Here is a 13474-nt window from a genome sequence, read left to right as displayed (position 1 = left end):
TGATGAGTTCAAACAGGTGCCATTCATACAGGTAACGAGTGGGGGACAGAAAAGCTTCTTACAGAAGACGTTACAGGTCTGTGAGAGCCAGAGATTTTCCTTGTTTGAGGTGACCAAATACTTATTTTCCACCCTAATTTACGAATAAATTCTTTACAAATCCTACCATGTGAATTCATGGATTTTTTTTTCACATTCTGTCTCTCACAGTTGAAGTGTACCTCTGGTGCAAATTACTGACCTCTGTCATCATTTTAAGTGGGGGAACTTGCACAATCAGTGGCTGACTAAATACTTTTTTGCCCCACTATGTGTGTATATATATATATATATATATATATATATATAACACCCAGCACGCCCCTGCGGGCGGTTTATCCTTCAAGCTCGGGTCCTCTACCAGAGGCCTGGGAGCTTGAGGGTCCTGCGCAGTATCTTAGCTGTTCCCAGGACTGCGCTCTTCTGGACAGAGATCTCCGATGTTGTTCCTGGGATCTGCTGGAGCCACTCGCCTAGCTATATATATATATATATATATATATATATATATATATATATATATATATATATATATATATATATATATATATATTAGGGCTGGGCCATATTATACCATTCACGGTAATACCGGTATAATGTTAGGCAACGATAGGAAAATGAAATATCGCGATAGAATGGGAGTAAAACGCGCATGCGCAGTGCCTTTGTTTTCATACGCACATGGCCGAGTGTTGAGTGAAACAGATGAACCAGAATTGGTTTGTAAAAATGGTGCAACTTCAGTGATGTGGAACTGGTTTGGTGTTTGTCCGTCAGATACACAACAAAGCACATTTTTTTGCAGAACATGCAAGCGGCCGTCGTTATTGTCATATTTGTCGGACTAAGATGCTCTTAAATCTGGGAGTAATCTGGGTCCTAAACTCCGTATGCTTCAGGTCAAACAACACTGCAGCATCACTTAGAGTTAAAAACTGTCTAAATTCTTTCATCTTTAATAAAACGATCAGCATTGCTGCTTTACCAGGTGTAACTATAAAGTTTAACTTCCAGGCATCCATGAAAACAAAAGTTATTACATTTAACGGAGTTAGAAGTTAGCAGGAAGCTAGCGGAAGTTAGCTCGCTCGTTTCGCTAGTTACCTAAGCATGATATAGCACGTTCTGACGGAGAGATTTCTGAAAAAAATCAAACGTACAGCTCTGCTATCACTTCCAACATAAATGAAGACAGGAAACTAAACAGCATTGACGTTTGTAGGGTTACTGAAGTTGGGCTAGCTGGTATATAATGATGTGCTACGTGATCGCTAGCGACACAGCTATGTTAGCATAACATAAACAGTGAAGCTGGAGGACGAACACTAACACTTTTCCACTTATAAAAGTTAACGTGAAGGTTCTTCATGGTTAGAGACAAATGCAATCGCATGGCAGGATACTGTAAACGTACCAAACTTCAGTCAGGAGAACAACTGAGATAATCCATCCACAATACGAGGTTAGTCATTAATATACTGCAACAACATGGGAATAGAGCAGCTGCCAGAGAATTCAACATTAATGAATCAATGGTACAGAAGTGGAGGAAGCAAGAAGAATGAGTTTAATAAAGTTTGATTTATCTGACTGCTTTGTTTCGCTTAATGTGCCTTATAATCCCGTGCACCTTATGGTCCGAAAAATGCGTACTGCACACTGCAGTTTAATGTTGCAAAGCACCTCTTTTTAACTTCAGTGGATATTATACATGGTTATGCTCAGGATATGTCAGCCCATTTCTACTGGAAATGCCTTTTGGTTAAACTTTCAGCAAGGAATTTGCATTTGCACTGTTACATTTTTATAAAGCTTTAATGTACATAAAAACCAGCTTCTTGTTTAAGTGAAAATAAATGGAAGGTTGTCTTTTTGCGCTAGTAATATTGTGGAGTTGTATTTTGTCTCGCATCAATTATATCGTCGGTTATATCGTTATCGCAAATTTTCAAATATATATCGTGATAAATATTTTTGGCCATATCGCCCTGCTCTAATATATATATATATATATATATATATATATATATATATATATATATATATATATATATATATATATATATATATATATATATATATATATATATATAATATTTGTGTACATGACAGCATTGCTGTCCAGCATTGTGTTTATCAAAACTCTTTTTACAAGTCCTGCTGTGTGTGTGTCCCCCAGGTGATTAACAGGAGGAGAAGAGTCTGGTGGTGCAACGGAGGAACAATTTCATCCATTTGGACTCAGCTCAGTCACTACGGAGGAAACAATCAATGACTTCAACACAAAAGGTGAGAAAAATATCACAGTTACAATTAGGGATGCACCGATACTGGTATCGGGGCCGATACTGTAAAATGTGTGTGTACTCATACTCGTAAAAGTTAAGCGATACCATGAACCGATAATAATGTAGCCCGGATGGGAATTTGGGAGTAGATACTCATAATTCCCATGGACTTAAATGCCACGGTAACATAAGGTGTTCACAGTTGATGTTATGTGATGTAACTGTACCCAGAATGTAATTTGCCCTGTAATATGTCACAAGGTAAATACAGGTAATTAGAGCAATCAAACTGTTATGTTAATCATAAAGTATTATTTTATGGTATGTAACTCTGAATGGAGTTTAAATATTGTTCAGAGTTCTAATTTTCTGGAGGCCCATGAAGGTATCATAAAACGGGACCTGTGTATCTGTTGCAATGGAGGAGGAGAAGAGAACGGCATAGAGAGATGCACGAGGTTAGCTGAACCAAAGTGAGAGACTCGGCTAGTTTTACTGAGGTTAACTAGCACAAAAGAGTGTGTGACTAGAAAGCTAACCGTGTGAGAGCTTCACAACAGAGTGTGGGTGAAGTGACTTTTTGTTTCAACGGTCGCACCACCGTGGAGTGGATTTAGTGTGGGACTGGTGAACGGTGACCTACCGAGCAACGTAACTGTAAGTCAGACTTTTGTGCTCTTACTGGGGAGAAGAGGATTTTTCTCCATCGTCTGGCGTGAGCAGCAAACAGGCCTGCAACAAGTGTGAATGTGAGTGTGTGTGGGGCCCATGTGTGAATATTGTGTGTTTAGTGGATTTATATAACGTGTTTTGGAGTGTATATTAGTGAGTCACTTACCAAAAGGTGATAACATGAGTTGGGTTGTGTAATATAATTTGAAAGGGAATTATTTCATTTATACAGTACAGTGTATTTCATTTGGTTAAGGAATTGGAATATTATTTGAGTTTAAAAAAGGGATGTGTTGTGATGTGTTCAGTAAACGTTTCGTTTGTGTTAAAGAGTTGCCTGGGGTCGTTTCTTTACTACTGGTTAAGTTTAACTTGTGTGTGGTAGAAGTATCGGTTTTTGTACTCAATATCTGCAAGTACTCAGATCCAAGTATCGGTATCGTATCGGTTTGGAAAAATGGGTGTCGTTGCATCCCTAGTTACAATATTACTGAAAGCTGGTGTGTTTTTAAAAACATGATAACAGCAGCTTTATCTTTTGCATCCTGGGCTCATGTCACGATCTGGTACAGGGATTCAACGCAGAGCGGTAAGGTATCTCCAAGGTGTGGTTTATTTACAGTGCAGTGCAATAAATGTACAGTGAAGGGATCCAAAAACTCCGGGGGGAATCACAGGGTAACTCGCTCACGTCTTCTCCGCTCACACTCACACACTTTCCCGTAGCAGGGAGGTCGCAGGTCCGGGGGGGGGGGGAGATCTGAAGCAGACGAGAAGGCAGGTCACCAACAAATCACAAGTCACGGATATGAAGCACAAGAGCTGTGAGAACACTAACGTTAGGGGTACAATCATCCAGCGACGAGAGGATCTGTGTTTCAGCCTAAAATAGTGCTCCCGGTGATGATGGGTGAGTGTTGTCAGGTGTGTGTGTGGGCCAAGGGCAGGAGCCCACAGTGAGCTCCGCCCAGGCAGAGAGGGAGAAAACAGCAACAGCAATTGTAGCCTTGTGGGGCCGACCGGGCAGGCACGGAGACCATGACAGCTCATCCATATATACAGACTCTACATTCGAATCAGAAACCACAGAAGTTACAAGAAAATACAAAGATCTTTTTTTATAAGCATACATTGAAACAACAATATCATCAGTTGAACTTGAAATTTCTTATGCGTAAAAGATTTTCTCTGCTGATCAATATTTCTTCAATAATGTCATTTTCATTACAACTCTCATTGTAGCACATCATTGTAATGTGATACTGCCACCAGAAGGTGGTGGAAACACACCTACAATGTGTTTGTTGACATGTTTGATTCCACCAATGGAGGGAGTTTCAGTTTGTTCCACGACTGCATTTCACTCACTGCCTCTGTTTGTATCTCTGTCACTGCAGGACCAACATGGAGCGAGAAGTCAGCGCTCTCAGGAGGCCGACAAACCTCACAGAAGAAAAGGAGAGAAAACCTACAGCTGTGATGAGTGTGGAAAGTCTTTTACCCAGGCTGGAGACTTAAAAAGACACCAACTCATCCACAGTGGAGTTAAACCTTACAGCTGTGACTTGTGTGGAAAGTCTTTTACCCTGGCTGGAAGCTTAAAAACTCACCAACTCTTCCACAGTGGAGTTAAAGCGTACAGCTGTGACTTGTGTGGAAAGTCTTTTACCGAGGCTGGAAGCTTGAAAAAACACCAACTCATCCACAGTGGAGTTAAACCTTACAGCTGTGACTTGTGTGGAAAGTCTTTTACCGAGGCTGGACACTTGAAAAAACACCAATTCATCCACAGTGGAGTTAAACCTTACAGCTGTGACTTCTGTGGAAAGTCTTTTACCTGGGCTGGAAACTTGAAAAAACACCAACTTATCCACAGTGGAGTTAAACCTTACAGCTGTGACTTGTGTGGAAAGTCTTTTACCCTGGCTGGAAGCTTGAAAAGACACCAACTCATCCACAGTGGAGTTAAACCTTACAGCTGTAACTTCTGTGGAAAGTCTTTTACCTGGGCTGGAGACTTGAAAAAACACCAACTCATCCACAGTGGAGTTAAACCTTACAGCTGTGACTTGTGTGGAAAGTCTTTTACCGAGGCTGGAAGCTTGAAAAGACACCAACTCATCCACAGTGGAGTTAAACTTTACAGCTGTGACTTGTGTGGAAAGTCTTTTACCCAGGCTGGAAACTTAAAAACACACCAACTCATCCACAGTGGAGTTAAACCTTACAGCTGTGACTTGTGTGGAAAGTCTTTTACCCGGGCTGGAAGGTTAAAAACCCACCAACTCTTCCACAGTGGAGTTAAACCTTACAGCTGTGACTTGTGTGGAAAGTCTTTTACCCGGGCTGGACGCTTGAAAAAACACCAACTCATCCACAGTGGAGTTAAACCTTACAGCTGTGACTTGTGTGGAAAGTCTTTTACCGAGGCTGGAAGCTTGAAAAAACACCAACTCATCCACAGTGGAGTTAAACCTTACAGCTGTGAGTTGTGTGGAAAGTCTTTTACCCGGGCTGGAGACTTGAAAAAACACCAACTCATCCACAGTGGAGTTAAACCTTACAGCTGTGACTTGTGTGGAAAGTCTTTTACCCTGGCTGGAAGCTTGAAAAGACACCAACTCATCCACAGTGGATTTAAACCTTACATCTGTGACTTGTGTGGAAAGTCTTTTACCGAGGCTGGACACTTAAAAACACACCAACTCATCCACAGTGGATTTAAACCTTACAGCTGTGACTTGTGTGGAAAGTCTTTTACCGGGGGTGGAAACTTAAAAACACACCAACTCATCCACAGTGGATTTAAACCTTACAGCTGTGAGTTGTGTGGAAAGTCTTTTACCCAGGTTGGAAACTTAAAAAGACACCAACTCATCCACAGTGGCGTTAAAGCGTACAGCTGTGAGTTGTGTGGAAAGTCTTTTACCGAGGCTGGAACCTTAAAAAGACACCAACTCATCCACAGTTGATTTAAAGCACACAACTGTGAATTGTGTGGTAAGGCTTTTGCTCTAAATAGCGACTTACACAGGCATCTAGTTACCCACTCTGGAATTAAGGCGTACAGCTGCGACTTTTTTAGAAAAAGTTTCAGTGACAAACAGTACCAAAATATTCACCTACGGATTCACACTGGAATTGATGTTTCCTGCTGTGATCAGTGTGGGAAACTGTCTACAACCGATGCACAGCTACAACAACTCTCTGAGGAGAGACCTTATAAATGTGACCTGTGTGAGAAGACTTTTAAAGCTCCAAATCAGCTGAAAAAACACCAACAGATCCACACCAGAAAGTAACTCTAGAAGTGCAGTTACTGTGAGGATGTATTTATTTTTTATCTTGTAATTTTAACCTGATTGTTTGGAAAAAGTCTGATCAGTAAACTTATGGAGTTATACTGAATGAACTGTTTTGAACAATGAAGACTCATTTTCATTCAGTAAGCTGAGTGTTGTAATGTAAACAGTAAAATGTAATTGGACGTTGGCAGAGATGCTTTTTATTTCAGGCGACGTTCAGGATAAAAACGTTGAAGGAATTCCCTGATTTACAATGTCTTTGTTTAGAAGTGGAGCAAAGAACATGGATCCATTTCTCAACCCTGTCGTCACTGTGGTGGTGGGAAAGCGTTTCTCTTTGACCTTTGTGGAATCACGAATCCAATCACGAACGGGACCTAAAAGCACATCAACGTAGACACACTGGAGACAAAATGAACTACTGCAAAGAATGTGGGAGAGGCTTCCACACACCAAGTACATTAAAAATACATGACCTCTTCCACAGTGTGGTCAAAAAGCACATCTGTGACCAGTGTGGGTCATCTTTCACCACTGCAGGAGAGACACCATACAAGTGCAGACACTGTGACAAAAGCTTCTCACGATCAGGTCATTGTAACAAACATGAACGAACACACATGGAAGTGAACTTCAGCTGTGACCAGTGTGACAAGAGTTTCAGGAATCTCAGTTCATACTCCGAACACAAACGATCCCACACTGTAAATAAACTGTTTCACTGTTACCAATGTGCAAAAACCTTCACTTCATTATCTGCTCTGTGCAAACATCAGCCTGATCATGCAGGACTGAAATCACTGGATCACAATGAATCTGAAGAGAGAGAAAGATCCTCTTCTGGTTTCAGGGTCAGACTTAAAAACTTTGAGATCAGGCTCCACAGAGTTCAGATGGAATCTCCTGTAAAGAGTGTCAGCTGATGTCACACTTGGATCTGATGAGGTAGCTCTGATTTCTGGACCTGCAGTGAATAATCCTGAATTATACATTTAGGAAGCTGCATGTATAGATATGTGTGGCAGGATGAATGTTATCCCTCGGTCCAACCCACTTTCAGCCTGGCACATTAGGGGGCGCTGGTATAAATAGTGGCCATTTGAGTGTCCCTGCGTCGCTTGCCTGTGATCTCCTTTTTGGTCACCTGACTTCCCTTTGGTGTGGTAGAGATCATTTGCGGGTTATTCTTCTGAAGCCTCCATCGCGGCTGGTCGTAGCTATAGAAGCCTCCTCTGAGCTATTCTGCTTACGTTCTTTGACACGGCTTACTTGGTACGTAATCAACTTTTGTTACGCTCTGTGCCTTCTATTGTTCTTTTATAGTAATTATTTATTATGCTTCGCAGGAAGTGTGGGCCTTAGTTTTGCGCCAAGCTACGCGAACTGAAGTGCTGCTGCTTTGCCTTGCTGTACTTTTACCGTCTGTTCCCGTTGCGAGATTTCTTTCCCTGCTGCTGTCAGCTTTTACAGTGGATGTCGGCGTGGACAACGGCCATATGCATGCCGGTTATCGGAGTCAGCTGCCGTGCATATTGATTGACTGTTAACTTTTCGTCGTGTGGACGGCAAATTGGAGCAGTACGGCGATTCCGTTTGCTCCAGATTTTAGAGTTTTATCCAGATTGTATGTTGTTTTATTGTTTTTGATTTGTAGTTTGGATTTTTGTTACACCACTGGTGGGAGGCCCTTTTTCTAGCTGTAGATCACCAGTGTGGTCCTGCAGTTGGGTTATCCCCCGGCGCTACACATTAGTTTGTTGTAATATATTAAAATTTTCTTTGTTTCTTTTATTCAGATGCGGAGTGCCGACGTGGAGGAGACTAGGGTGCCTTGGTGGTGGGATCCCTTGAGTGCACACACCTGCCTTGTTTAGTTTATTAGTGTGAGTGTGTGATCGTGTGCTGCACTTGTTTTTTGGGTGTGTTTTCTTTCTTTAGTTTGTGTGTGGCATCCCTGCCCCTCCACTGGTAAGCCTCAGCTCTGAATACCTTTTTAAGCATATTTGTACTTGAATATTTATGATTGTGCTTTTATATGGTGTTTTAAATAATTATTAATAAATTGTCAATTTGTTTCTCATTGAACCTCGTCTCTGGACTGAGTATAGCGAACCTAAGTGCCTTCCTGGTGATTTAGTGTTACTTTCAGTATTCTCTGGGTGAAATTCCCAGGGTAGCGTTGTCTTTTTAAAACTGCAAAGAGTATTTTCTTTATTTCTACCTCGTCCTGCCACATATGCATATGCAATTTCAATCCTTCATTCATATTTAATCTTTTGCTGTGGTAAAATCTTCTCTTAAATCATTTTCTCCCAAAACTACAAATATTTTCACAGCAGTTGCTCTTAAAGCCTCCAAAATGAACTAAATCTGTCCACCAGCTTTGAAAAAACACCTGCCGTGACGTTATGTCCAGAAAAAAAGAAACTCAAGCTAAACTGGTTTTGGGCTGTACTTCCATGTAATACCAGTTTGTACCAGAAGATGAACCAGTGAGGCTGTGTAACCTTTATTCAATTAGGCAAAGAACACAATCTTATTCACAGTGGCAGCAAAGAAATGTTGAAAGTTAAAAACAGCAGCACACATCAGAACCATTTTAAAGATCACAGGTGACTACTTTTACTTAATTCAAATTCTGTTAAACCTCTATTTTTTGCTCCTCCTTTCACTTTAGTGTATTTAGTCCTTGAAGTCCACATGTTGTTTTTTTAATGAATTTTGATCCACATGTTTGCAGCTGTTTTCTTGTTGATTTGAAGTTTGTATTATGAAATCCTGATAATGTTAAAGTGTTAGTTATATTTGATGAAGTCTGTGTAGAGTTTATCTTATTAAACAGTTTGGTGTGAAAAATAAAGAAATGGTCTCAGAACAAGTAGTTTGACCCATTATTTCCGATTCAAACTAATTTAACTGTTTTCAGTGGTACATGTGGAGGTTTATCACAGGAGGCGACTTGGCTGTTCTCCACTCACACTGAAGAAGGATCCTGCAGCTAATTAAAAACTCTAAAATGATCTTGAAGGAAAATTTGTTTGATTTTTCTTAAAAACATGCTGTTGGCATGAAGCTTTGAGACAGTGTTTTTAAGAGTCATTGTGGTTAACATCTCACACATTCCAATAAAGCAGATGTTCCTGCATTGCAACAGCGGTTTGCAGTTGCAATGCAGGATCGTGCTGCGTCTCGTCTACAGGACTCTCATGGAGCACCACTTTGAAACTTTATGACTCTCTCTGCAAAATACAATATATAAAGACCAATGCTGGGCAATTAATTATATAGTTACTTCTTCAAAAAAGTTACTGAGTATTGCAAACAACAAAGATTTTTGCAGCTGTTTACCTAAAAATGCTGCTAAGGGATTTTTCTTAAACATTTCAAACTATTTACAGAACAATCAGGTGTTCTGCATCAAATCTGATGCCACACAAATTATTTGTGCCTCTCCAAAAAATAATTTCTGTCCACTATGAGATAAAGGAGAACATCAAAAGCCTGATACCTGCAGGCCTGACAACAGGAGATGTATCACTCCCGTAACATTTAGCAGCCGCCTCATTGTTCTGACACACACAACAAAACTATTGACTACACTACACACTAACTACACAAGATTTGCGCTAAACGTTGCAAATCTCTCACATCTCAAAACACTGCCGTCACGCCTAAATTTTCCTCTTCTTAACAACTTCTGTTTCTTAACAACCAAATGCCATGTTTTGATTGATCGGCATGGTACATTTTTTGACCAATGGGAAAGGGTGGGGTGTTTTGGTTTTGTCTTTGCTCACAGGCGGAGAGTGTTTTATAACGTTTTCTTTATAAAATGCCGTTTTTACCATTTCTTCCCCCAGTAAATATAAACAACAATATTCTGGAAGAAAACCAAACACTGGAGGTTTTTTTTTAAACACAACTCTGTTTTTTATGTGGCCTATCAACACAATTTGAAAACTGGTATAAAGTCCACTCTTTTTACGTCACTTGTTCCATCTGTCCTGCTCACATCTCCAATGGTTGTACATGTGTTCATTAACGTGGCTTCACTCCACATTAGCCACGCCACTTTGCTAGCTAAAACACCGGTGTCGGCACATAAGGACGCTGTCATAGCCTGTCAACGACGTTAATTAGCTGCGCATATACGAATTTGAATCACGTGATTGGCTGGACTATGGGATGAGGTGCCATTGTTCTAATCCCATACTGGAGCAGCCAGTCACTTACTGACTAACACTGCAAAACAGAATTGTTAACGTATTTACTTTAATTTCAATTCCGGTTAGAATTTAATTTTATGTGCAACACAGATTTTTTCTGCACAGACACCGTGCCAGCAGTGTGCAATTGAGCACACGCGCAGTTTAGAGGGAACATTGGTGATGATTATCAGAAAGTGAACAAGGTCTCATGGTTTGATGCTTGTCCAATGCCTGAGTTGACCTGGACTGGTTAAGCACTGCTTGTCTTATTTTATGATGCTGGATTTAACCAACGCTTACTGGCAGATTCCCTTGTCTGCAGAGTCCAAAGACAAAAACGGCCTTCTCCACTCTGTATGGTTCGTACCAATTCGTCACACTTCCGTTTGGCTTATTTGAAGCCTCGGCCATTTTTCAGCACCTCATGGAGCGGTAGCTGCTTCCTCAAATTGCATATGCTGTTTTCTACCTGGATGATGTTGTTGTGGTACCCCTGTGAGGTACCACACAGTTAAACGGTTAAAGGAAACCTCAGAAGAATGGCAGCTAATTCCCTTTTTGCAGCATGCAGCCAACGAGGTATTTATTGATTTATCGTTGATGAGAGATTTTTTAGTTTTGTGATTATGCTTAGTTGTAGCTTCATTTAAAGGAAGAAGAGCTTGTGAATTGGAACCAACACAGGAAGAGAGATTGAAGCCATATGTGTAGAGGAATGCGGTGACATACCATACCATACCTCCTGTTTTAACAGACAAGCTGGCTCTCTCTCTCTCTCTCTCTCTCTCTCTCTCTCTCTCTCCTTTTATGGGAATGTCTGAATTTCTATACATACAAAGTTACCTCCTTTTTCAGCAGATAAGCGAAAGGTTTTGTCCTTTTAAGGAAAAATTATCAGTTCCATACATGCCACTCCTACTGCTGTGGAAACTTGCTTTAAGTTTAAAGGATGTTCTGAATGCCCTGGGCGGTTTTTCTGTGTCACATCGGTTGAGCAGTGACCGCCCATGTGCATGTAAAAAATAGATATCTGAGTTGTAAGTTTCTTTGCCTTCTAACAACTTTCTCCTCACAATCGTGTTTGTTGTACAGTGTTATTTTTAGTGCTGTGTCTTACGCCGAGTTTTATTTTGTTAATGCTGTATAGTTTTCACGGTAGCTTTGGAGAGAAGTCTTCAAATAAACCAGTGACAGAAAATCACTTGCGTCTGCCTGTGCTTCGAGGGAATTATACTCATGTAGCTATGATGATGTTTGCTAGTTCACCTTACATGCATTAATGTAATAACATGGTTAGCGTACTCAACGTGAATTACACATGAACAACATTAAGCTACTCACGCAGAGAAGAACGGCTGCTGCCATCTTCGTCCGTCATCATTTCTGCTACAATGGCAGGGCTAGGGGCCAGGACTCTACTCTTCGTGTTTTTGGGGGATGTTGCTAATTCTGGGACCGATAACAGGCACCACACCTGCAGTAGATGTACACGGTGTGAGGTCTCAGCAAGCTATCAAATACGGCGCATTTCTCGGCTTTTAAAAAAACGCTATGAGGTGTTACCTCCTTTGACAGTATTGCAGTATCTGATTAAAGCACTTGTAGCAGGCTGCTGAGTTTGCATCTTTTGCTGTGAAGTATATAGCCGCTAAGACTGGTAGACCTAAATCTTCACCACCACGTCTTTATACATACAAGCGCAAAGGGGAGTGAGCGGGTCAGCGCTCAGGGCACAGAAACTAAGCTGGCCTCAAACACATGTTAAGATTCAATATTGAGGAAGGGTACAAGAGGTGATCGAAGAATAACCACACCAATCCGGCCGGGTGAAGTCAAACGATGATTTTAATGAATACACGCGTGGGAAGACAACTCTGTACGCAGACAGGAAGTAGTCTTCAACTTAATCAAAGCATGAACAGATATTTTATAGCATCAGGGTTTGTTTACTGACGCCCCTTCATGCGTCACCGGTACATTTTATACATAGATCAGATCAACATCATCATGACTTTTCACCCAGAAAATCATCTTCTATTTTCATGGCTAGCCCTTCCTGTCTACCTTTCAGTTCTTGTCTTGTTCCTCTTTCTTGCCGAGACAACAAGGAACGGTTCCTCTTTTACCGAGACACTTTTGCAGTTACAACCAGACATGAGTAATCTCTCCTCTAAATAAATCTAACTCTATGTGTGTGTGTCACGACCTCACATGCTCTTTGTGTCACCTCTTCACCTACTGTCTGTGTCTCGTCCTCAAATGCTCTTTCTCAATTCACCTGTTGCACTTCTGACCTTTTACCAGACCAGAAGCTCACTGAAACTATGTGTATGTCTTCTACTAAATAAATGTTTTAACCAAGAACCTCTACTAAAACCTTAATATAAAATGACCTGATATAAGTGTTTTGTAAGCATGTATTGCGATTCCTTCTATGGCTCCAAGTCACTTGCACACTAGATTGTCCGAACATCGCGCCGAACAAAGCTTCCGACCCCCAATTAATTGACCGAGCTCCAACTCTTTAATAAGCACAGATATGCATTGTGTATAAAATAGTCATAACTGCTTAAGGCCTTCTTAAAGCTATCTGTTACATTGTTAAAGCCTCGTCTTAGCCTGCGGCTCAAAATAACTTCCTGCTTTCACTTCTGCATACAACTTCCTGTCAGCCTGCAACTCAGTCTTTCTGAAAGAGACACACACTGTTCTACCCCTGAATCAAGAACCTCCAGATTTTATTATTAATGCAATGGTAATGATGACAATTATTTAACTATAGCAGTAAAATAATTTCCTTTCTCGACACTCCCTCTTTTGACCTCTGGAACACCAGAGGTCACAATACATTGTGTCCTCACGCAGACCCTTCTCTGGTGGTCTCGAACCTCGAGATCTCCAGGATCCTCGCCCCTCCTGTGGTCGCCGAGATCTTCTGCAAAGGAAACAAAACACCTTTTCT

General features: G+C 41.0%; 1 protein-coding gene and 1 pseudogene across 1 annotated transcript in view; both read left to right on the top strand.

Moving 5' to 3' along the window:
• Positions 1 to 6717, top strand: part of LOC146712993 (uncharacterized) — a 15456-nt gene extending 8739 nt beyond the window's left edge. The window contains exons 3-4 of the mRNA XM_085446098.1: positions 2219 to 2328; positions 4397 to 6717. Of these exons, the coding sequence (XP_085302224.1) occupies positions 2311 to 2328; positions 4397 to 5971 (1593 nt within the window). The 5' untranslated portion in view covers positions 2219 to 2310 and the 3' untranslated portion in view covers positions 5972 to 6717. The remainder of the gene's footprint in view (positions 1 to 2218; positions 2329 to 4396) is intronic.
• LOC146712992 (uncharacterized) lies at positions 6424 to 9182 on the top strand (annotated as a pseudogene).
• Positions 9183 to 13474: the final 4292 nt, after the last annotated feature.

The sequence above is a fragment of the Copadichromis virginalis genome, linkage group LG3 (assembly GCF_057382275.1).
Source record: "Copadichromis virginalis isolate Kocher_CV1m ecotype Utaka linkage group LG3, C_Virginalis_male_GT1.1, whole genome shotgun sequence".
NCBI lineage: Eukaryota > Metazoa > Chordata > Actinopteri > Cichliformes > Cichlidae > Copadichromis > Copadichromis virginalis.
Note: the sequence above shows the minus strand (reverse complement) of the source record. Positions and strands in the feature narration are given on the sequence as shown.